The 22,762-nt window shown below is 52.3% G+C and overlaps 10 protein-coding genes across 10 annotated transcripts in view; 5 read left to right on the plus strand and 5 right to left on the minus strand.

The window, feature by feature from the left end:
* PHACADRAFT_254097 (uncharacterized protein) overlaps positions 1 to 514 on the minus strand; it is a 1,549-nt gene extending 1,035 nt beyond the window's left edge. The window contains exons 1-3 of the mRNA XM_007394551.1: positions 368 to 514; positions 260 to 306; positions 18 to 203 (exon numbers count right to left, since the gene is read on the minus strand). Of these exons, the coding sequence (XP_007394613.1) occupies positions 107 to 203; positions 260 to 306; positions 368 to 385 (162 nt within the window). The 5' untranslated portion in view covers positions 386 to 514 and the 3' untranslated portion in view covers positions 18 to 106. The remainder of the gene's footprint in view (positions 1 to 17; positions 204 to 259; positions 307 to 367) is intronic.
* Positions 515 to 946: 432 nt separating this feature from the next.
* On the plus strand, positions 947 to 3,142 carry PHACADRAFT_118761 (uncharacterized protein). Its single transcript, XM_007394552.1, has 3 exons — positions 947 to 1,390; positions 1,428 to 2,326; positions 2,379 to 3,142. The coding sequence occupies exons 1-3, from the start codon at positions 1,018 to 1,020 to the stop codon at positions 2,805 to 2,807; spliced, it is 1,701 nt and encodes a 566-aa protein (XP_007394614.1). The 5' UTR covers positions 947 to 1,017; the 3' UTR covers positions 2,808 to 3,142.
* Positions 3,057 to 5,259, minus strand: PHACADRAFT_63701 (uncharacterized protein; the record flags this gene model as incomplete). The annotated part of the gene is made up of 9 exons (XM_007394553.1): positions 3,057 to 3,278; positions 3,406 to 3,505; positions 3,532 to 3,642; positions 3,707 to 3,807; positions 3,858 to 4,048; positions 4,107 to 4,296; positions 4,358 to 4,601; positions 4,645 to 5,009; positions 5,080 to 5,259. Coding segments are annotated over 9 exons (1,704 nt in total), but the record flags the coding sequence as incomplete, so codon positions are not given.
* A 3,030-nt stretch (positions 5,260 to 8,289) lies between these two features.
* Positions 8,290 to 8,734, minus strand: PHACADRAFT_254101 (uncharacterized protein). The gene has a single exon (XM_007394554.1). The coding sequence runs from the start codon at positions 8,664 to 8,666 to the stop codon at positions 8,427 to 8,429; it is 240 nt and encodes a 79-aa protein (XP_007394616.1). The 5' UTR covers positions 8,667 to 8,734; the 3' UTR covers positions 8,290 to 8,426.
* A 3,334-nt stretch (positions 8,735 to 12,068) lies between these two features.
* Positions 12,069 to 12,588, minus strand: PHACADRAFT_194370 (uncharacterized protein; the record flags this gene model as incomplete). Its single annotated transcript, XM_007394555.1, has 3 exons — positions 12,069 to 12,179; positions 12,240 to 12,453; positions 12,512 to 12,588. 3 exons carry the CDS (start codon positions 12,586 to 12,588, stop codon positions 12,069 to 12,071), a joined length of 402 nt encoding a protein of 133 aa, XP_007394617.1.
* A 90-nt stretch (positions 12,589 to 12,678) lies between these two features.
* PHACADRAFT_254103 (uncharacterized protein) lies at positions 12,679 to 14,310 on the minus strand. Its single transcript, XM_007394556.1, has 6 exons — positions 14,187 to 14,310; positions 13,900 to 14,123; positions 13,772 to 13,847; positions 13,304 to 13,712; positions 12,980 to 13,253; positions 12,679 to 12,923 (listed from the first exon to the last, which is right to left on the minus strand). Exons 1-6 carry the CDS (start codon positions 14,272 to 14,274, stop codon positions 12,822 to 12,824), a joined length of 1,173 nt encoding a protein of 390 aa, XP_007394618.1. The 5' UTR covers positions 14,275 to 14,310; the 3' UTR covers positions 12,679 to 12,821.
* Positions 14,311 to 14,479: 169 nt separating this feature from the next.
* On the plus strand, positions 14,480 to 16,121 carry PHACADRAFT_141718 (uncharacterized protein). Its single transcript, XM_007394557.1, has 8 exons — positions 14,480 to 14,513; positions 14,566 to 14,637; positions 14,692 to 14,877; positions 14,928 to 15,001; positions 15,057 to 15,215; positions 15,271 to 15,519; positions 15,574 to 15,593; positions 15,645 to 16,121. The coding sequence occupies exons 1-8, from the start codon at positions 14,493 to 14,495 to the stop codon at positions 16,007 to 16,009; spliced, it is 1,146 nt and encodes a 381-aa protein (XP_007394619.1). The 5' UTR covers positions 14,480 to 14,492; the 3' UTR covers positions 16,010 to 16,121.
* A 103-nt stretch (positions 16,122 to 16,224) lies between these two features.
* Positions 16,225 to 18,363, plus strand: PHACADRAFT_254106 (uncharacterized protein). Its single transcript, XM_007394558.1, has 9 exons — positions 16,225 to 16,514; positions 16,595 to 16,793; positions 16,857 to 17,001; positions 17,058 to 17,187; positions 17,238 to 17,410; positions 17,486 to 17,617; positions 17,668 to 17,791; positions 17,849 to 18,011; positions 18,062 to 18,363. Exons 1-9 carry the CDS (start codon positions 16,316 to 16,318, stop codon positions 18,108 to 18,110), a joined length of 1,314 nt encoding a protein of 437 aa, XP_007394620.1. The 5' UTR covers positions 16,225 to 16,315; the 3' UTR covers positions 18,111 to 18,363.
* A 390-nt stretch (positions 18,364 to 18,753) lies between these two features.
* PHACADRAFT_183375 (uncharacterized protein) lies at positions 18,754 to 19,336 on the plus strand. The gene has a single exon (XM_007394559.1). It carries the CDS (start codon positions 18,815 to 18,817, stop codon positions 19,250 to 19,252), a length of 438 nt encoding a protein of 145 aa, XP_007394621.1. The 5' UTR covers positions 18,754 to 18,814; the 3' UTR covers positions 19,253 to 19,336.
* An 814-nt stretch (positions 19,337 to 20,150) lies between these two features.
* PHACADRAFT_254109 (uncharacterized protein) lies at positions 20,151 to 22,587 on the plus strand. The gene is made up of 21 exons (XM_007394560.1): positions 20,151 to 20,432; positions 20,488 to 20,569; positions 20,619 to 20,632; positions 20,688 to 20,735; positions 20,794 to 20,844; positions 20,904 to 20,913; positions 20,974 to 20,991; positions 21,048 to 21,073; positions 21,140 to 21,165; positions 21,220 to 21,254; positions 21,307 to 21,343; positions 21,400 to 21,415; positions 21,467 to 21,506; positions 21,562 to 21,668; positions 21,724 to 21,783; positions 21,834 to 21,861; positions 21,915 to 21,951; positions 22,005 to 22,025; positions 22,083 to 22,107; positions 22,164 to 22,305; positions 22,355 to 22,587. The coding sequence occupies exons 1-21, from the start codon at positions 20,344 to 20,346 to the stop codon at positions 22,430 to 22,432; spliced, it is 990 nt and encodes a 329-aa protein (XP_007394622.1). The 5' UTR covers positions 20,151 to 20,343; the 3' UTR covers positions 22,433 to 22,587.
* Positions 22,588 to 22,762: the final 175 nt, after the last annotated feature.

The following is a 22,762-nucleotide window of genomic DNA, read 5'->3' on the forward strand; positions in this document are numbered from 1 at the left end:
TTCCGTATCGCTCTCAGTGTGACATGTAGAGTATGTGACATGCATATATGCGCTTGATTCCTTGATGTTCTCATGTACAGGCCCTCGTAAGACATCGCCCTTTCATTCAGTAAGCGGTGCCTGCTTGTATCGCAGCACCCCAACCTACGACTCTGCCCAGTCCGTCTTGCAGCGGCGAGCGCGTTAGCGTCAACTCACGGGGCGTAGGTCTTTCTGAGTCAGTCTTTAAAACCTCGCATACTGACAGTGCTCCTACAGGCTGTACGGCCCGTTCTTGTGCTTCGGGATCCGCGAAATATCCTCACGGTACGCATTGCAGTCTGCGGGTGTCTACGTACATAGGTATTTATGTGCATAACTCGTCTAGGGTACAAGTCACGCGCATCGTGCACTAAGTATACGGCCGCTCCGGGGACAGCCTTTTTTGTCTGACGCTCACATTCACTGCGAAAGCGCTACCCTCTGGACGCCGTTGTATTTTATCTACGAGTTTTGTACCTATTGTAGTTTTGTGAATATATAAATTGCTATCTTAAATTTTTATGTGCGAGCTGGCCCCCAAAGATCCGATTATTGAATAAATCTTGCGAGCGCCCTGGCAAATGCCACCCAGCCTGGCGCTCCCTGGTAATGCATTGCCAACCTTAACTGAATGATAAAGGTCCCCAGGCTGGTAAGCCTTAGAAATCATACAGGTGCTCTATCTACTATGGCAATGGCAATCTCAGGGTGGGTTGACTTATATTCATGGGTGCCTTTATCTAGCTTGGCCAGATTAGATCATTGGGTAATTTTTTTGCTGATGACACTGGTTGCTGCTCAGGAACGTTCAAACGGGGTCCAGCGATCGCGTATGGGAGTGGTCGGGGTCGTGATGGAACCTTGAACGCTCACGTGAGCGATGTTGGACTGAGGCGCGATTCGCGCGTGTTTGTGGTTTCTGCCTCCTGCGATATCCAATCCTTTCTTGTCTACGATCTTCACGCACGATACCCGCATTTTTTGTACACAAAATTTATGGCTTACAATCCGAAAACGCCCTGCAATTCAGCTCGTCAGCGGGCACGCTCCCTGACCAGGACGCCCCTGACGGCCTCTGGTATTTCAGGAGTGAACGGATACTCCTTGCATACCTCGCCGAGCAAGAATAAAGCGGATCTTACAAATCCATTCGTTAGTACCGGCAAGCCTGGAAGCAGCAGTCGTACAGCCTCACCGGCCAAGCGTGGTACCTCTGGTACAGCCGAGGTCACAGAACGTCTGCGACGGCAGGCCAGCAACGGCCTCATCCGAAAGGGAGGCGTGGAAAGTAGGATTGACGTGGTGACCCGTGACTACGTGCCTCCACCAAAGACAGAGACCCGCAGGTCGAAGTCGCAACCTGCTGTGAGTTGCCTAACTTATGTGTTTCCGAAGGTCTGACCCAGACTGGCGGCCGCAGAGGGATACCCGGGATCGCTTTATCACAACACGAGAGACCGCAGTGGATGAGGTCGCTGCCTCCTTGGACATGATGAATCTGAACACCGAGCCGTCTTCACCAGGGCACACTGCAAGGCTTGCAGCAGCAGCAGGTGTACCCCTTAACAAACGCATCCTCGCGTACCACGAACCCCCACCACCATCCTCGTCAGATTCACTTCTTTCGCAACAAAGAGAGCTTGTCCGCCCGCTGTATGCGCGTCCCGGCGCACTCCCTACCTCCACCTCGTCCACGACAAGCAAAGCCCGCAAAATCCCAACGCAGCCGGAACGTGTGCTAGACGCCCCAGGCATTGTCGACGACTTTTACCTCAATGTTCTCGCCTGGAGCTCACAAAACACCCTTGCAGTGGCCTTGGAGACAACAACGTACGTCTGGAGGGCCGACACGGGCGAGGTCGTTGAGCTCGGCGAGGCTCCCGAAGGCTCATATGTCTCCTCGCTCGACTTCTCCGCAGACGGCCAGTTCCTCGGTGTTGGTCTCGGAACAGGTGAAGTCGAGCTCTGGGATGTCGAAACACGGACCAAGCTGCGTACGATGGCTGGCCACAGCCTGCAGGTCGCTTGTCTTTCGTGGAACCAGCACGTCCTTAGCTCCGGCTGTGGCGACGGCAGCATTTGGCACCACGACGTGCGTGTCGCGCGGCACAAGGTCGGGGAGCTGTTGGGGCACGAAGGCGAGATTTGTGGGCTCAAGTGGCGCGAGGATGGCGAGCTCCTGGCAAGTGGTGGCAACGACAATGTTGTGAACGTCTGGGACGGGCGTATCGGTGACGTGAACGTGGCCTCTGGGTCTCGCAGCACGCCAAGGTGGACAAAGCGGAACCATACCGCCGCTGTTAAGGTGCGCATAACTTCCACATGCGCATCAGCGCCACTAATGAACGTGCGTGTAGGCTGTTGCCTGGTGCCCATGGCAGCCCTCTCTGCTCGCAACAGGCGGCGGCACGAACGACGCGGCAGTACACATCTGGAACACGACGACGGGCGCGCGGCTACATTCGCTCGTGACGCCCTCCCAAATTACTTCGATCCACTGGGCGCCGCACCGCAAGGAGTTCGTTACGACGCACGGCTTCCCGACGAACGCGCTCATGGTGCACAGCTACCCAACAATGGAGCGCATTGCCGAAATCCGCGACGCCCACGATTCGCGCGTGCTCTGGAGCGCTGTTGGTCCGGCGGGAGATGTCCTCGTTACAGGTGCCGGCGACGAGAACCTCAAATTCTGGCGACTGTGGGAGGTGCCAAAGGTGAAGAAGAGCAAGGAGCCGAAAGACAGCATCAAGTCGAGTACTCAGGCCGGGATCCTGGCCATCCGATAAGCAGACTGTTTGCAGTATCTATCTAACCGCTGTCTTGCGACTAGTACCACCTTGTTTACAATCTTGTTGGTCGGCATACTGTACGTGCCTCGCGATACATAGTCCCGAGGGCGCTTCAAGCGTACCCTACAATGTCCAAAGAATCTACAAGCGGATCTGCAAGCGAATCTACTGTGTCTCGCCTGCGGGCTTCTCCTGCACTTGGCCTTGAGCTGGCCAATCGTCGTTCACGAACCTATGTTGTTCTTTCTTGCCCCAGTCGCGCAGATGCTCGAGCGTCGGGTCGGGCACGGCCCGTGCGAGGTAGCGCGAGAGGTGGTTGCGCTCCTGGCCGAGGTACCACATTAGTTGCAGCACACCGAACGAATCCACCTGCGGGCGTGTCTTATCGTCGAGATCTGGCTTCGGCTGCCAGGTGAGCAGAATGGAAACAACGAGCATTACTGTGGAGACGACGAGGCCAAGGATGGGCTGAGATGCGCCAATGAATATATCGGCGTGAAATGACTAGGCATACACAAGGGCTTACACTCCAGAGAGCTATCTACAGAGAGAATCGGATGAGAGAAGTTCAAGAGGACGGGGTGAAGTATTGAACACATACGAGAACAGCATACTCCAGAGCGTAGCTGCTAGTATCTGGTCCGAGCGAAGCGTTGTCCACTTGTCGGAGGGCGGCTATAAAAAGGGTGAATAGGCTGCAATCGCTCCTGCCACCGCAAACTTACTACGCCAGAAGACTGCAGCGACAGCTTGCCCTAGGTTGTTCTCGAGTTCACTGAGGTCAACACGGAGGATGCTTGGGTCATAATATCCTAGCGTTTCCATGATACTACTGCAAGATTAGAAGAGCACGTTAGTTGAAATGAAAGTACGCTGCGAGGACAAGAGCTGCTGACTCCTCTAAAATGCTCAGAGTGTAGTTTGTGGCCGTCGATCCATCGACCGTACTGAACAGTGTTGTGCGGCTGTTGGGCGACTGCTGGCTGAAATTACCAATCTGCCAGGAGGTATGAGTACCTATTCAGCGAGCATTCACTTAGGACCAACCAAGCTTAAAAGCGACTGTCCCCCGACTGGCGGGTTTGGAAGTGACCAATTCGACCACGCCTGGCTAGTAATCGTCGTGGGAGCATTGACCTGGAAGGGAAATACGTCTGTCTCCACGGGGACCTCGTCGTTTTCGCCGTGATTTGTTATGAGCACATTGCATGCGACGACCTGCACCGTATTAACAGAATCTGGAAGAGAAGTACTATGGTCAGATGAAGCTCCAGAGGTCGTTCACCTAGCTCTTACCGCAGTCAAATGAGCATCCTACGGGTGTAACTTCGGTATTTAAGTTCACAATGGCAGCATTCGCATCCTCAGAGTCGTCTTGGATGGGGAAGGTTGATGCGACAATAATTGTGGCAGGGGGTGGAGATGTATCTGATATATTCTGCCACAACGCAGGGCGAATGTTCAAGGTACGCTTCGATGCTAATTTCTAGCTATAATTTCCGTGATATTGGGAACGGGATATACATGGGCGCACCTGGGTTAATGACTACATTCTGGAGCTGTTCCTCGACATGAATGACGAAAGAGTCGTCGTCCGACTGAACCTGTGACGCCCCCTGAATTTGCCCGCAGTGCACCCAGAAGGATTTGCCGAGGACACCGACGGACCCAGTAGAGGTGGCGAAATTGGGTACATCGTAGATGAGGTTATTCTCAAGGCCAACTGTTGCAATATCGCCTGAATACCTGACCAAAGGCAGGATGTTCACGATGGGGAACGCTTCCTGAATACTATGTACAGCCCATGAGTAACAATGATTGCGGAACAGCGGACGATACGAACGCATCGTTGTCGACGCCCTGAAGATTCGACGCAATCTTCTGGTAGCTTCCCGTGTCCCCGACAGTGTCCGCCACAGTGACAAGATCTGGAGCGATGATACCGAGCAATAGACTGCAGCTGAGATAGATAGTAATCAAGGAGACTCCGACGAAGGCGGGAAGTTCACCTCTCTTGGCGGCCCGATCTTCTTTCTTGCGGATGAAAGCGGTGAGATATCGCCAGAGCACGGGAGCGGTAGCACCTAGACCCAACCATGCCGAGGTTTTGTCGTGGATGGACGTGAGAGTCTGGTTGACGTGGACGGTGCGCCTGAAGGCAAGTTTCTGGGTGATAAAGAGCGTGGGAACAAGGTAGACCTGAACGAATGGCAGAGTTAATGAGGAGACTATCCAAAAGCTGAGCGTATTGGAGAGAGAGAGAGCCTACTTTGATGATTGTGTTCGGGGACACTGTTGCATAATAAAATATGTTCCACTGGACTACGTTCAGGCCATTTCCAGAGAAACTGATTGCGCTCCTGGGTTGCGTGAAATGCAAGATGATGAGCACCATGCATCCAATGACCAGGAGGGCATGTAGCATGACGCAGAGGGAAAATAGAAGTATGGCAGACGATCGCGGACTGGCAGATTCGGCGGGGGCATTATTGGAAGGAGCTGGATTGTCTCCAACGAGCTGAGGTATCTCATGGTCTGAGTTTCGGGAGCCGGTGGACTTGTCCAGCTCTGCCTGGGAGATACGTCCCAGCCGCGAGGATTGGGAGTCAGTGGCCGACATGGCACAAAAGTTCGGGGGTGTGATGCTTTACTCCCAGAGCCGAGTCTCCTTGACCTTTAAATCGGCGGTTCCATGGGAAGAGGAGAGACACACCAAATGGGTGGGCTGGCTGAGTCAGCCACAGAGGACGCTCCGTTGAATAGAACTACCAAAGCGCACACCAAGTAAGCTCACATATTCTAAACGGTGCGGGAACTCAGCGCTGATACCATCCATCAAGTGGGCTCTGACGATCAGCAGGGCCGCGTCATTGTCATTGCCAAAAGGGCTCGGCCATCGGAGGCATTGTATACTGAGGGCTGAGCAGGCGTTCAAGGACTGCTTCCGTCCGGCACGCAGCTCGGGCCTCGTTTCCTAGGACCATGGCGTACTGAGTTCGACGTAGCTCTATCTCTTGGAAGGCCTTATAGTACCTAAGAAGATGGTAACGTGAATTCCTGCAAGCAGTTGTGTAATCCCGAACCAGAGCTTATCAAAAGGCGGCTGTCAAACGCTCAAAGTCCGCGGCGCGAGAGGAAAGTTTGATCAGAGTCCCTAGCGAGCGTTCGATGTTCGGGCGAAACGCTGATCAGCCAGGTACGAGACCGGTTGACAACCCGTCCTAGATACAAACAGTATCGATGAACCTTGTGTGTTAGCGCAGATGGCCTCTCTACATGTCTGGATACTCACTGCGGAATGATGATATTCAGACGGTTTGCTGAGGGCATAAATCAGTCATGATGCCACTGCTGGTCGTCATCTACAGGTTGCCTTGCCAGTTCGGAGACAATTGTTAGCGATGCCGTGAACGGATGAGGCATGCAGCAATATTGAGTGTGCAAATAACCATCCACGTAGGCTCACAACTAAGTCTCTCGGAAGAGCGGTAGCTTCCAGAGAGACGTCTATGGCGCTACAGGGTGGTAGTAGGAGCATTGAAGTGCCGCGGTCTCGCATTTACGCCGCCAGACTGCTCCACTAATACGACTAAGCAGAGTGGCACATCCCTATTAATAGTTAACTTAATCAGTACAAGTTACTCGGGACGCCGAGTCTGCGATCCTAGGGTACAGGGATCCGCCGGTCCGTCGTTCCTGTTTCGCTCTGCATACTTCTTCATGTGCTCAAGCAGCCTAGGAAAAGAATCAGATAGGGCGTCATATGGAGCGACACACGGAAGGACAAACGCGTGGACAAGAACAGAAGGAAGGTGACCTCTTCTTTCAGTCGCTGCATACCATCAAATTTCCGCGGTTCGTGCACGTAGTATTGCGGGATTGTCTCTCCGAGAGTTGGGAAAGTGCTCTTCCGGGTGCATCCTGGTAGGGCTCCTCAGCTATCCTCCATTTTCGGGAGCTCCGAGCCCTCTTCAGGCCATCTACCTGTTGTACTCGCGGAATCTGGTCGCGTCCGTTAAGAACCGCCGCGAACCGCTCGCTCATGCTTCGAACGGACGCGGGAGAGATAAGCGCGTCAAATACCGCCTTCTGGCTTTCTTCCTTAGGGAAGCGCTCCGGGTCATACACCGTGGAGAACGGAGGCCTCAGGCTGTCCATAGATTTGGACACCTTTCGTGGCGTTCATTGTTGCTGAGCGGCGCTCCGATCTGTAGCGGCCATCAGCTGAGACTGTTCAACAGGTATCATTTCTTCAGGGCGATGCGCACCAGAGCCTCCCAGGACCGTGAATGGGCCCGTGCTGCGGAATTTGTATTGCGTTCGCATCGCATTTTCAGACAATGCAGTAAACAATTGCTCTTCTTACGACCGTATATTGCTGTGGTCGTGTAATTTCAAGGCCCTCGTCTGCAGTCGCTGGATTCTGAAGAGAATAGCCGTTGATCATTCCAAACCTGTTCTTCCGCTTTTCGCACCAGAGGTGAGTAGTTATCTTGTTTCGGTTCTCTGTGGTTGTAGATAAGCCATTTCCGCGGAGAAAAAAATGCGGGGCGACCAAGGCTGAGCGTAGTCTCGTCCCCAGCCATTCTAGCGCGCCCGGACTTCGCCGGTCGGAGACTGCGTCGGACATCAATGGTGATGTGCAGTCTCTCGCTAGAATGTCTGGGGGGCCTCATTCGCACGTGATCTACACGCTCCCTGAGGAAGTGACCGCCTGCGCACCGCCAAGTTGCTGGTGATGAGTAAGGCGTTCGTGTATGCAGTCAGACATATATGTAAAAGTGCCTCTGATATATTCTTGAGTACATTTGTGTTTTTATAAGCCCCCTGCAACGGAGAGTACCACTGCAGCCCAAATAGCCGCCAACGGCAGGCTACGGGCGCGGTATGTGTGCGCGTCAGTCACGTGCGGACGAGACCCCCCCGGATGATCCAAGTGGACCAGACGCTCTAACGAGCCAGTGCACTTTGCTTTCAAAGTCCGATGCACTGGCCGACAGTGTTTACACGTCGGAGTTAAGAGCGGATGGAAACGAGACTAGGCTGAGCGCTGCAGTGCTGGATCACCAGCACGCCTTCCGGATTTGGACAATACAATCATACACGCCACAAAGCTCCAGGCGCCTTGGGCGCCTCACCGGTCAGCTGACTCCCGTCCCATCCCGGGTTTCAAAGTTACCCACGCACGCTCAGGCGGTACGACACAGCAGCACTCGCGAAACCAGGTGTTTTCACTGCGATTGCATTGCCCTTGGATGCGACGAGATATCGAGTGCCACCAGTACCCCATCAACCGTTCTGATAGTTAAGTGATCAAATTTTTCCATCTTCGAGCCTCGACATGACACAGGTGGCAATACGACGTCGGCGCCTGCCCCCCGTACGTGGCTGCCTGAGCTCGAGATGTGTGGTCATAGCCCTATGAACATACATCTCGAGCTCTCTATTTTGCGAAGGCAACAAGCGCAAACTTGAAGAGCGGTACACTGAGGAGGTAAGACTATGTATTACGGAGACTGAGACAAGTCGTATCTACGTCAGAAGATGAAATTGCCGCCATAGTACAGGCATCCGCAAACGAGCCTATCGCGTATCGCTTGCTCACTTCTCCTGCATCTAGTCCTGTGGTGGCCAATCGTCGTCCGCAAACCTATGGCGCTCTTTCTTACCCCAGTCGCGCAGATGCTCGAGCGTCGGGTCGGGCACGGCCTGCGCAATGTGGTCCGAGAGGTGGTTGCGATCTTGACCGAGGTACCACATCAGCTCCAGCACGCCAAACGAGTCCACTTGCGGGCGAGTCTCGTCGTCAGGGTGAGGCTTCGGCAGCCAGGTGAGCATGACAGCGACGACGAGCATTACTGTGGAGACGACGAGGCCGAGGATGGGCTGGTAATACGTCGATGAATATATTAGTGTAGGGCGACAAAGGACAGCAAACACTTACACTCCACTTACTTATCTGCAGGAGAAACCAGGTGAGAGAATTGAGCGAACATAACAGTTGGATACGCACCTGAATAGCATATTCCTGGAGGGGCTTAGATTCGACTAAAGCACTATCGACTGCTCGGAGGGCGGCTAGAAATTGATTCATAAGCGGTAATTACCCTTATAACCGCAAGAAACGCCTACCACGCCAAAAGACTGCAGCGACAGCCTGGCTCAGAATATCCTCCAGATCGCTGAGATGGACGACAGTGATGTCCGGATTATAATAGCCCAATGATTCCATGATGTTACTGCAAGGTTTTGGATACGTGTTGGTCAAAGTGAGACGCTATGAGAATCAAAAAGACTTACTCTTCTAACATACTCAGTGTGTAGTTCATGGCCGTGGACCCATTGATAACACTAAACAACGTCGTGCGGCTACTAGGCGACTGTTGGCTGAAGTTTCCAATCTGCCACAAGATGTCAGTACCCAGCTGGTGAATAGTTATTACAGACTAACCATATTAAGAAGCGACTGTTCTTCAACTGGTGTGTCTGGAAGCGACCAGTTTGACCACACCTGATTGATGCTCGGCATAGGGGCATTGGTCGAGGCCAAGGGGGGGAATACATCTGTCTCCACGAGGATCGTGCCGTAATCCTCATGTCCGTGGCCGTAGTCCTTGGAAAACACATTGCATGCCACAGCCTGCACCGCGTTGACCGAACCTAAGGAGAATGCAATACAATGAGTTGCCTCCCACAGAGCGCGCTTACTTTCGCTCTTACCACAGTCAAACGTGCATCCCACGGGAGCTATCTCGGAGTTCAAATCTAAAACGGCGGCATTCGCGTTCTGAGAGTTATCTTCTATGGGAAAGGTTGATGCAATGATGAGTGTAGCGGGAGGAGGAGATGTATTTGACGTGTTCTGCCACAACGCAGGGCGAACATTCAGAGTACGCTTTGATGCTACGCCCAGTTAATGTTACAATTGTGAAGATACTGGAAACTGACAAGCTAACGCACCTGGGTTAATTACCACATCCTGAAGCTGCTCATCAATATGGATGACGAAGGACCCGTCTCCCGACTGAACTTGGGACAGCTCTGGGATCTGCCCGCAGTTCACCCCAAAGGCTGTGCCGGAGACTGGGACAGACGCAGTGACGGAGAAAGTGGGTACGTCGTAGATTAGGCTGTCCTGAAGTCCGACTGTCACGACATTACCAGAGTACGTTAACAAAGGCATGATGTCCACAACAGGGAATGCTTCTTGAACACTAAGCGCAGCTCATGAGTAATGTTGTTCACAAGGGGGTAGGCAACACGAACGCATCGTTGCTAATGCCTTGGAGCATTGATGTGATATTCTGGAAAGTCCCCTTGCCCTTCACGGTCTCGCCGACGGTGACTAGATCGGGAGCGATGATGCCGAGTAATAACCCGCATAAGAGGTAGATAGCGATCAATAAGACCCCAACAAAAGCCGGCAGCTCGCTTCTCTTGGTAGCTCTGTCTTCTTTCCTGCTGACGAAAGCTGTGAGGTAGCGCCAGAGGACCGGAGCAGAAGCACCCAGCCCCAGCCAAGCAGAAGATTTGTCGTGGATGGATGTGAGAGTCTGGCTGACATGCACATTACGTTTGACAGCAAGTGTTTGGGTGACAACGAGCAGGGGAATGTTGACGTAGACCTGAACGTATAATAGAATTAGCGTGAGACCATCTCGAAGAGTGTATGGGAGATATCCTACCTTGATAATGGTATTTGGAAACGCTGTGGCGTAATAGAATATGTTCCCCGAGACGAAGCTCAGGCGGTCCGGGTTAAAAGTGATTGCACTGCCGGATAATGTAAAATGCAAGACGATGAGCCCTATGCATCCGATGATCAGGAGGGCATGTAACGCGATGCAAAGGGCAAATAACAGTATGGCAGACGATCGCGGATTGGCAGATTCGGCTGAAGGGCCTTTGGAAGGGGCTGACTTGTCTTCAATGGGTTGTGATATACCATGATCCAAGCTTCGGCCATCGGTAGACTTCTCCGGCTCTGTGTGGGAGATGCATCCCAGCTGCGAGGACGGGTTGTCGGAGACCGACATGGCATAAAGCTCCAGGGACATGATGTCTCCCCCCGCAGGGCTTTTCGATCTTTAAACCTGTGGTTCCATGGGAACACGAGAGGCAAACTAAATGGGCACACTAAACGGGTGGGCTGGTCGGATCAGTCAGAGGATGCTCCGCTGAACAAATTTCCTAACAGTTTCACGGAATAGCCACTCGAACTTACACCTATAACGCCCTGACCCTTGGCTGAGACATGGGCGTGGGTAAGACACTAGACTCGTGACCAGCTTACTCGGTAGTTGATGGGACGCGTACTGAGTGGTCGGAGCCTAGTAAGACACTGTGCGTGTCTAAGACATTTTCAAGTTTATTGGCGTAATTAAAACAAAATGGACATGATTGAACCCAGCAACCAAACATAACGTCAAACACTTATACACCTATACTACCAGACCATGCTGTTTTGCACAGATATGTCAGCCCTTCTTTTGTGGCTAAGATATGAAGGTCGAAGGTGGACAAAAATAAATACTTTGTTTTCGCAGCGGTCGACAACTTATTTTCATCGTAATATACCGGTACCTAATTTATTCGTATGTTAGTGAATCTACGTGCATCCATACTCACTGTTGTGCATGATCTTGCAAATAAGTACACATCCGTTCACTTTTGTGCACCTATACAGACATAATTTAGAGTTATGAGAGTCTTGGCTTTAGTAGCTAGGTATGGCATTTATGTGCACAATCGTGCACCTTTGCGCATCAGTATTCATCACAGATTCTCCGTATTTAGACATAGTAATCGCTTAGACAGGAAAATCTATGATAAGCGCCGCGCGAAAACGAGAGCGAGAACGAGTTTTGATGCGGACGAAATGCGGCTTGAGTCCACTTATTTGCAGCGCTGTGCACAATGGTGAGTGTAGATGCATATGGATTCACTAACACGCGAATAAATTAGGTATATTATAGTGAAATAAGCTGCAGACCACTGCGGAAATGAGGTCCGGCACTGCCAACGCAAAATATGCATTTTTGTCCACGACCTTCATAATAAGATCCTTGTCATCGCGGAGCGCTTATCGCTTCGATCTGGCTTTGTGGCGGGCGGACGGTCAGCCTCAAATCAAATGTCAGCGTTACCGCTAGCTTTGTTTAGCCGCACATCCTCAGAACCTGAGCTACAGCTAGTAAAAATCGGGCGTATATGCATTGGTGTCCACAACACTAGATCGTATCCTCCCCATATCTCTGCTCACTCGTGACACACCTCCCTCCGAACTGGATTAGCACCGGCGAAAGGCTCATTCGCGGGTCCCGGGTATTCTCCAGGAACGGCAAACTCGCAGATGGCACGCTTCTTGTGCTGCAGCGATGTTGGTTACCATGGCGCCAGTGAATTGGGAAGTGATAAAGGAGGACGTACAGGCACGTTTATAGCTGCGCCAGTGTGATCGTTCACCTTCGGGACACCCTTGGGCAAGTCCATCCCCACTTTGGTCGGTGCAGCGGGCACTGCCGACGCAGAAATTACCAGCACAGAGAGTACGCAGAGAACGAGTTCAGTGGTGAAGGCGAGCATGGCTGAATGTGGTGGATAGGACTGCGAAAGGTAGACAAGGTGGCGGGCGGTAAGAAAGCTGCGGTTGTTCTCCAGGCGGGCAGAAGGCCGGATTTTATATCGGTTTCGAGGCTGACATCTGCAAGAAATCGACGTACTGCCTCCGTGTCAGCCATTGTGCCAGCTCTTCGATAGTGTAGAACCCGATCGCCATTGTGGTCTATGGTAAAATGACGCTGATCGAGACCTTGGGTGATGAGAACGGGGATCACACAGACTCTGCAGGATACTGTGAAGGCAAACTACAGAATCCAAAGATGTTCATTAGTAAAACATGTGCGACATGCGACAACAGCTTCTAAGACAATGCAACATGAGTGTGTTCGGCGGAAAAGGCGATATAAGACCGACAAAATGCCACAAGTAGTAGATACAGTCCATTTATGCTTATGCGGCGGCGTCGTCTTCCACAGTACGCGCCGCACGACGGGCCTTTTTGGCAGCGTTCGCTGCAGCGGTCTTGGCCTTCTTTGCCTCGGCGCGAGCGGCCTATCGTCCTAGCATGAGCATCAAACCCATATGGGAGGACGGGAGCCAAGACACACCTTTTCCTCCTCTTCCTTCTTCTTAGCCTCCTCCTCTGCACGCTTCTTCTCCTCTTCCTCCTTCTGCTTCTGTGTCAGGCCGTTCTGCGCACCACCGGCCTTGCCCTTCTTCTTGGCTTCCCGAGTTGCTTTCTCCTCCTGCTTGATGCGCTTGATGCGTGGGTCTAGGCCAAGAGTAAGGTCAACAAGCTGACGGACACGGGCGGTGTCTTCCTTTTTGCGACGAGCACGCTCCGACTTGTTCTTTTTCTCGGTGTACCGTTTGTCATCACGGCTGCATTGTTTTTAACGGGGAACAGAGTATCTCAAAGGTAGCACACGTACCTGTCGCTACCCTCGTTGACCTCCTTGTCATGGTACTCGAAGCTTCTCCAGCTGTCGAAGTTGTACCAGAAGTGATAGAAGCCCTCGACTTCCTCTTTGGAGGCGTCGACCGCACCAAGCATGGGGACAGGCTGGCTGCGGCTGAAGCGCGCCTCGCGCTCGAAGATGGGAGTGAACATCTCGAAGAAGTACGCGTCGGGGTTCTTGTGGCTTTTGACCTCCTTTTCGGTAGGTACTTCCTGCTCCAGTTCCTCGAAGTGAGGGTCCACGGAGTCAAATTGGCGGCGCTTCTCGGGGTTGCTGAGGACATCCATCGCTTTTTGTATACACTTGAAGAAAGCGTCGTCGTTGGAGTCGCCCGCCACGCCCGCCTTCTTGTCGGGATGGTGCTTGAGCACCTTTTTTCGATCTGAGATGTATTTTGGTCAGTAAAAGACATCTTTGCAGTATGAGCCTGGTCGTGCGTACGAGCGACCTTGATTTGTTCATCGTTTGCCTTGTAACGCAAGTGGGACAATCCAAGGACAGCATAGTGATCTTGTTTCTGTATCGTGATCAGTCAGGCGGAGAGACAGCACCTTGACCTTGCGACGCACTTTCCACTCCTTAGGGTCAAGGCTCAATAGATCTTCAGTCTCAGGCTCATCACCAATTCCGAGATCGTCCTCGCCATTGCCGTTAACACCGTTCAGTGTCTCAAAGCGTTTTCTTTCTTCCTCCGCGTGTTTGTCGTGTTCCTCGAACGTTAGTTGATGGACAGCACGCTTGACATGTGCAAGGTATGCAGGGCCTGCGGGGATAAGTCTACGCTCCACCAAGGCTGTAAGTCGAAAGAGGTATGAGCGGTGATCTTCTCAGCCTCCGGAGAAGTTGCGAAACTCACGAGCGACGGACTTTCCAGAGGAGGCCGGGGGAGTCCAACCCGCAGGGTTTGGAGGCGGGACAATCGGGAGCTCTACAACGTGCGACATGACGGCGAGCGGGCGAGAGAGGGGACAAAGAGTAACAGGCGGCCTCTGCGCTTTCGTGAACGGGCCTTTGCGAAAATTCTGTACGGGCGGCCTCACCAAATACGGAAGGAGACCACGTGCTTAAGGCGCGCCCTCAAGCCGGCGCTTCCATACGCCTTGGTTCGCGAGCCAGTGCCGTACGACGCGCCGTTGGCGGTGGCTCTCTGCTCTCATCAGCCATGTCTGAATCATGCACACCTGTATGTGGCGAAATGCGAAGATATAATCTTTCTCTCATCGCCACCCGCATAGATTCACGATATCTTCACAGACGTGCTCACCGGCGGACTGTGCGTCGGTCTCGTCATATCATACCTTCCACAGGTAAGTAGTCTTATCGTGAATGGAATATATCTAACAGTTCCGTTGTCAATTTAGCATCTAAGGATCATCCTTGCCAAGTCGTCTGAGGGGTTCAGTCCGTGGTTTCTCTTGCTTGGCAGCCTGTCAGCCGCTTCAGGGATGCTGAACATGTACGTCCCTGTGCGTTACGTATATAACACTTCGATGACGATGTGTAGCGTGGTCATGCAATGGGGTATCATCAAATGCTGTCGAGTTCTGGTGAGCTTCAGAGCTCGCCCTGTTAATCCAAGCACTCATAGGCTAAACAGAGCGTCGGCGACTGTATCGAATCTACTGCGGGAGTCTTCCAGCTAGCTTTGCAATGGGCCTGCTTTACGATGATGTGAGGCTCATCTCACACTATACATGGCTCATTTCCTGACCTTGAGTTCCTTTAGATTAGTATTATACATGATTTATTACCCGGCTCATCTAAAGTATGCCACTGTCGACCTGGACTCGTACGATAATCGGCCTCCTCAACACATCAAAACCGGTGTCAAGCGTGATGAATGGCGTCTGTCCATTACATTGGCCTGGGTTGTCCTCTTGTATACGTACGTACCCATGCTCCTGAGCGTTCTCTTCAAAGCTCGCTAAGACGTCTGATAGCCTCTTGATACTGTTCATTACGTTCATCCTCTTGGGAACGCGGCCGCCCCCGAGTACACCGCGAAAGTTTGATGCAGTTGACCTATGGGCTACATTCCTCGGCATCACCTCCACACTTTTAGCTGCATTCCAGTATCTGCCGCAGATTGTCCACACCTACCGTCACAAGCTCGTTGGGGCCTTAAGCATTCCAATGATGCTCATACAAACGCCAGGTGCTATCCTCATGGTGTTAAGCATTGCTCTTCGGTAAGCTCTGGGTATACTTGGCATTATTCGTATAACTGACATCCGTGCCAATAGGCCTTCGACGAATTGGACAAGTGAGTTATAAGTTTCTTGAAAGCAGGAGTTGACTGACGAGCCATTTTCAGCTTGGTCTCCTTACGCTGCTGCTGGTATCCTTCAGGGCATCCTTCTCGTCATGTGTCTTTGCTGGACAGTCCGTCAAAAGAGGCTGGGCATCGATGATTTTGGCAATCTAATCTCTGGGGCCTCGACAACGGCCGACCGCAACCCGCAGCTGCAGGATTCTCCTATACCCGTGACGCAGGGGCCTGCAGGCGATATTCTCGTGCAAGAGGCAGTCAACGAGGCCGTGCATAGTGATGTTCGCACCCCGAGCCCTGAGCCTGCTCCTCGTGACAGTGCACACGAAGAGACCCCGCTGTTAAAGAAAGATAGCCCGGAAGACACGTCCAGGACTTGGTTCAGTTGGCTCGCTCCCAGGCGTCGCTAGTATCTTATTTTCTTACTCAGAGGGTTGTTACAGGGTCTTCAATGTATCTTAAATATCTAGCCCTTTTTGTCAAGGGTCTGCCGTAATACTGAATTTGTATCTGCTTAATGCTCACGCGCACGCTCAAGCTCAAGCCTTTCCCCGCTTTCGGGCGCTTGTCTGCATACGTCGACGGCGCACCCACCACTGCTAGTTTCTTCACCAATCTCGACCACCGGACCTTGGACGACCTGACTCCCCTTGCTTTCTACCCTGTGCCAAGTTCCTTTCTGAGGGGGGTCTGACTGTACATTAAATCGCGTCGTCATGGCTAGCCTGATCGCCATTCTCGACCTCAAGGGCAAACCGCTCATTCAGCGATCCTACCGAGACGATGTCCCTGCGACATATATCGAAAAGTTTATGCCGATCATACTTGAACTTGAGGAAGAGGGGCAGCAGGTTACGCCCTGCTTCTCGCGAGAGGGCATCAACTACATGCACATTCGGCACTCGAATCTCTACCGTGCGTGGGGCTTCCCTGCTACATTGCTACCCATACTCCAAGCTGACGCTGCCCGGTTTCTCTGCTCTCCCTCTGCAAAGTCCTCGCGCTCTCCAAGAGAAACACGAATGCGGCTGAGCTCATCTTGTTTCTGCACCGGCTCGTGCAGGTCCTTGTCGAGTACTTCAAGGAGCTCGAGGAGGAGTCCATCCGCGACAACTTTGTCATCATCTACGAGCTCATGGACGAGATGATGGACTTTGGATTCCCGCAGACGACGGAGAGCAAGATTTTGCAGGAGTACGTGCTTCTTTCGGTTCAGGCATGCTCCGGTGGAGATACTGAGGCTGCGCGCGACCGCAGGTACATCACGCAAGAGTCCTACAAGCTCGAGGTGCAAGTGCGGCCGCCTGTTGCCGTCACCAACGCTGTATCGTGGCGTTCGGAGGGCATCAGGTACCGGAAGAACGAGGTCTTCCTGGACGTTATCGAGAGTGTCAACTTGCTGGTGCGTCCTGGCAGCCTTCACGCTACCTGATCACCCTGGCTTAGTGTCTGGGACAGGTCAACGCGAACGGAAACGTTGTACGGTCGGAGATCCTGGGCGCAGTCAAGATGAAGTGCTATCTCTCCGGCATGCCAGAGTTGAGGTTGGGCCTCAACGATAAGGTCATGTTCGAGAGTACCGGTCGTAGTACGTCTCGCGTGATACGATTACCGCCGCTCTGGCTAACAGGCGTGCAGCCGCACGCGGAAAGGCCATCGAGATGGAGGATGTCAAGTTCCACCAATGTGTCCGCCTTTCAAGATTCGAGAACGACCGCACTATCTCGTTCATCCCTCCGGACGGCGAGTTTGAGCTGATGTCGTACCGTCTGTCGACACCAGTCAAGCCCTTGGTGTGGGTCGAAGCTGCCGTGAGTTTGCGACTCTACATGCTACCGTGCTCTGGTCGTGCGATCCAGCGACAGGAGGCTGACCGGATCTCGTAGGTTGAGCACCATAAGGGCAGCCGAGTAGAATACATGGTGAAGGTGAAAGCGCAGTTCAAACGTCGAAGTACAGCCAACAATGTCGAGATATACGTCCCTGTGCCTGACGATGCTGATACACCGAAATTCAGGGTAAGTTTTAAGACAGATCTCACCAAGGTGTCGCTCTGACCTTCCCAAAGGCGTCGACGGGAACAGTGCAATATGCGCCAGACAAGTCTGCTTTCGTATGGAAAATCAAGCAGCTCAGCGGTGGCCGAGAATTCCTCATGAGGGCGCACTTTGGTCTGCCAAGTGTCCGCGGAGGTATGAATTTCCGATGGTATATACGAGCCAAATCGCTTACCAGTTTTGTTTTCGAAGAGCAAGAGAGCATGGATAAGCGCGCTCCGATCACCGTCAAATTTGAGATCCCATACTTCACTGTATCCGGCATACAAGTGAGGTACCTGAAGATCGTCGAGAAGAGCGGATACCAGGCTCTGCCGTGGGTGCGATACATCACACAGAATGGTGACGACTACAGGTGGGCATCGCGCCTCGCGACTGCGGAATTGAGCTAACCGTGTTTCATAGTTTGCGGACGGCACAAGAGAAGGGCAGTGCGCCCATTGCACCGATATGAGGCTGGACCCTTATTCTATACGCTCTACGCGTGCACTTGACGACTCTGACGATATCACCCTTGATGATTATTTTATAAGAGATAAATTGCAATATAGCGCCTTGGGTGTACTCTGACGTCCTCTTGCGAAGACTGAGCGAGCTTGGACGAGTGTCGTTGTCCCGGTAAGTCGCCGGCATTTGTTGTATGACAACTCACAACGTCCTGGTCTTCCCCTCGTAGTCATACAGAGATGATGTAATCGTCTGGAATACCAGTGGATCCGGCATTTTAATATTTCGGCTGCACACTGGGAGCCGGAGAAGTTTTCTTCGAGTGCGAATCTTATAACTAGGTGACGGTGAAGAGAATGGTCGATGCACGGTATCGAGCTACGACGCACCTGTTGTGGAGATACTGACTTTCCCAGCGTCGGACCCGTACTTGAACCAAATCTCCGTCGTGGGCGATGCATTGCAGCAGATAGCAAACGCGGAGGGATCGAGCCGGTAAGTCACAACCGAACTTTTGAGAGCTGTCCGTGTTGACATATAATATGCAGGGCGTATTGAGGGCTGGAAGTAGAGGGCAATGAGACTGGCTACATCACACAAGGTACTACAACTCCTGGTTGACCTAACCTGCCTCTGACAATCCTCGCTCTGCTAGTTTGGAATTCTCTCGATCACCACCACAGATTCGCCAGCAGCCCAGGCCTTGTGACCATGCGCCAGGAGTTCGAGAAGAGCATCAACCACGACAAGCCGCAGCACCCGACCGTTATCCACGTACCCTACGATCCAAACAGCATCGCCCCCTCGCAGCCCGTGGTGGTGATCCTTCGGGGGAAGGTGAAGGACCATCTATTCAAGCTTGAGCTCCATGCAAAGGTTGCTGGGACCTTACAAGAGCTGAAAGGCCTTGCGTTTGGTGGGCCCACGCTCGAAGATCCGGACCTGTATTATCTGATTTTTGGGGCCAGGACGATTGAGGTCGGTGTCAGTCGCTCTCTCGATAATGGTGACGCTGATAACTATTGGCAGAAATGCAACCTAGATGATACAGATGCTAAGCTGATGAGGTCGCTAGGCGTGTATGTGGACGTTGAGCGCCGGCATGCATGGCTCAAACCTTTTGCTGATATTGATCGAGCTAAAGACTGAATGGTAAACGATAATAATTATGCCAGATGCAGGACGGCGGAGCGAGAGTCTTTGGAGACCTCGTCACACAAGGGCCTGAGAGGAGACCAAACCGTCTGTCACCCAAGTGCTAACGAAGCTGCTTCAAAGGCAACTTTTGTCTTGCGCTGAAGGGGGTCCGTGATCTTGGTTTTAGGTTTGATTAACCGGGCTGTAGCTACTGCTACGCCGGTGTGCGATGTAACGGTTTCTTAGCTTGCGTCGTCAGCTACAGCGCTTTGCGGCTAGCTTCATCACCTATCCGTGGCGATGATATCCCCATAGCCGCCGCCGGCCGCGTGTTCTACGGATGATCCAATGGCTTGTGCGATCTAACGCACACTAAAAACGCCGCTATTTGCTGATGCTCCCACACACCGTCCACATGTTGTACGCATGCTGCTAGTTTTCTCAGGGTGAGCTCAATTAAAACATCATCGTCCCAGGTTTTGGGCATCCCGAGGGGACTCCTGGCCAGACCAACTGACGGACGTTCAATTGCTGAGTTGGTCAAATGAACGTCTCGCTGTTTCCGCTCGGGAACTTGGAGAACGCCTCGCACGCCCATGTTTGTCCTGCATTTCATAATTTACGGCGTAAAATTCCGTGATCTCTGAATGCAGACTCCCGGCCAGTGTTTGAACGCTCCGGAACACAAGGTGCTTAGGTATGATCATCTCAGTCTTAGAACGTGCCCGATATTCAACCTTTACTCGCATATTTGACGTTGTCATCTGGTTATCTAAGCACTGTGAAGCCGCCTGTTTACACTCTTCAGAGATACACTGGGTTTGTCTTCATTCCTGTGAATCAACTCGCATTTATGGCTGAGGCTCTATCATACCCAGATGTGAAACTGCCTAGCCGGACAGCTTCTCTGGTTGCCGCCCTGTATCGCCGAGTAAATGATCATCTACTGGGCAGGAAGGTCGGGCACCCAGTTCCCCGGCCTCCCCACGACCCTCACCGAGCAACCCCGCTCAAGTTGCTCCCAGAGATTGTTCGCAGCACGACAAGCCTTCGGCGCAATATATATCTCTAACCTCTGACTTCCGTTCACTAAGCCGCGCATCATGTCCGCGTCAGTTCCTCCGGCAAATGAAAGTTACGTTCCCTCCAGCACACTCGGAGCAGCGACCATTGGGGGCTTTGTTACGTCCATGTATTTCTGTTTCTGCCTGCCTATTCTTTCATACTCTGTGCTGACGCAGTTTTAGTGTGTATGGGATCACACTCTTGCAATCATTCATTTTTTTCCAGACCGGAGCGTCCAGGCATAATAGATATACAAAAGCAACAGTTAGTTCGTCGAGACATAATATGGCCCAGCTAAACCAATTTTTCTCAGGTCATTCTCTTATGGTACATATCTCCTGCAACTTTCGTCATACTGCGTCTTCACCTGGTCCACTGGCAGCGCTTTAAACACCCTGCACATGGCTTTGATTATCCATCCGCTTTACTGGTGAACATAGGCCTTGTCGTTATCATGGAGCTCTTTGACAGACCGCTATAATATGCAGGTACACCATCCTCAACTTCACAAACCCTCCAGCCATCGTAGACATGGTTTGGTACGCTTCCCCAAACTTTTTCAGTCTACGTACGCTCACGTTGTCTGCTTTTTCTGTAGGAGTATTGCAGTACGTCTGGGTGTTGCTATAGTTCATGTTCGAGGGGTCTTATCGCTTTTACTTCCCCAGGCAGGAATAGTCTTGACGGTGCGTATCACGAGTCACCCCAATATTCGACTGCTCAAGCAATATGCGACGGTCAGGCTATCAATGACCTGATTGTTCGATGGTGTGTCAAAGGCTGACATCTGGGCCACGCTCTCGAATATGACCGCTGACTTAATCCCATGCATAGCTGGTTCATTTACAGGATCTGGATATGTAAGCGGTCTGCCCGTGGTGGGCAGCAACTGTAGCTGATGCATCTACTATCAGTGAGCTGCAAGAGCCCTTACTACGCTTCTCCTTTGGTACGTCGATTTCCTGGATAGGCCTCTGGCCATATTGAACCTTCCCTGGCAGATCCTTTGCGTACTGGCTCTATTCAGTATCACTCTGTGTAAGCGAATTTTTATCTTCAGCCTGCGAGTCGTGCTGAGCTTCTGCGTTCGATAGCGACTTCTGCGAAGGCGTATGTTGATTTTAGCAAATCTCTCAAGTAGCGAACTCATCCGGGATTTAGGTTTCAGAGCAAGACGTTGACTAAGTTTGCCGAGATACAGGTAAGCGAGCTCGAGTTGCCACGGGGTCGTTTGTTGCTGAGGGTCCGGCTTACAGTGGCTCTTGGAATTGGACTTGTCCATGCTTTTCATCATCGACGGCCTCGTTGCGGCCGTCCTGTGCTTCCTGCTTGCCCAGTACAGAAAGCAGAAATTGAGCTGGGAGTAAGCTCACACTTCTAGTGCCTGTGTGTCCACGCGCGCTGATTGCATCGTACAGGACCGACTCATACATCAACATCTTGATCATGTACACCATACATACCGGACTTCTGACCAGGCAAGTCAGACGCGCCGTCACCTACTGTGCCTGGCTGATGCTTTCCGCAGCATGGTGTCCTTGGCCTGCCTTATCACGGTAAGATGTTTCCACTCACTTGAGGCTGTCCAGACTCACATGGCATTTTTCAGTATGTCACAATGCAGGACAATTACGTGTTCATCGCAAGTGAAATCATATTACCGCCGCGCTTCGTTCGATGTCCTGACACCAGATCGCAGTCTTTTTCCCTTTAGGCAACCGTAAGCTTTGATTTCTATTGTAAAGGTGTCTGGGTTTCATCGATGTTTCCACGGCAGTCTACGCAAACTCGCTGCTTGCATCGTGAGCTCATCAAGATGTAATTTCCCTGTCCAAGACGCTGACACTTTACTGCGAAGCTTCAACATGCCTGATAATTATCTTCAATCTGGCCGGCGTCCTGAACCCGCGCTTGCAATGCCGCTCGCCCCACTGACTACTAGGCATGCCAGCAGCATCGCTGTCATCTGCGCCCGATGTCACGAGAACGGATATCCCACGGTACGCCTTCCTGCGCCGGCGCCGGATCTTTGGCTGATTATGGCTACAGCTCCCTATCGAGGACCAAGCCTCTGTCAAGGACATGGTAATTCATATCCGGACGGATCCTTCTCAGGCAGTCGTCTGAGTCTGCCAGGCCCAGCCTCCGCGCGAAGGGACGGTGACACTTCCCCGCTGACAGGCCAATCGGGCATCGAGGGAATTTGTTCGGCAGATGAATACTAGGAACGACAATTTCGAGCTGTAACGCCCATTATGACGCATGATATCTTTCGAGCTGCCCTGTTCGAGCTCGCACATCAACCGCTGTAGACCTTATCGTAGTTTACGATATCAACGACGTCCTTATGCACTCCCAGGGGCCACAGAGCAGCTGGGGACCTGGTGAACGCCGATATGGCCCCGTCCCGGAAAGAACGCTATTATTAAAGCTGAAGTGACATCGCCGTGTGGTCCA

This window comes from Phanerochaete carnosa, assembly GCF_000300595.1.
Source record: "Phanerochaete carnosa HHB-10118-sp unplaced genomic scaffold PHACAscaffold_4, whole genome shotgun sequence".
Classification (NCBI taxonomy): Eukaryota; Fungi; Basidiomycota; class Agaricomycetes; order Polyporales; family Phanerochaetaceae; genus Phanerochaete; species Phanerochaete carnosa.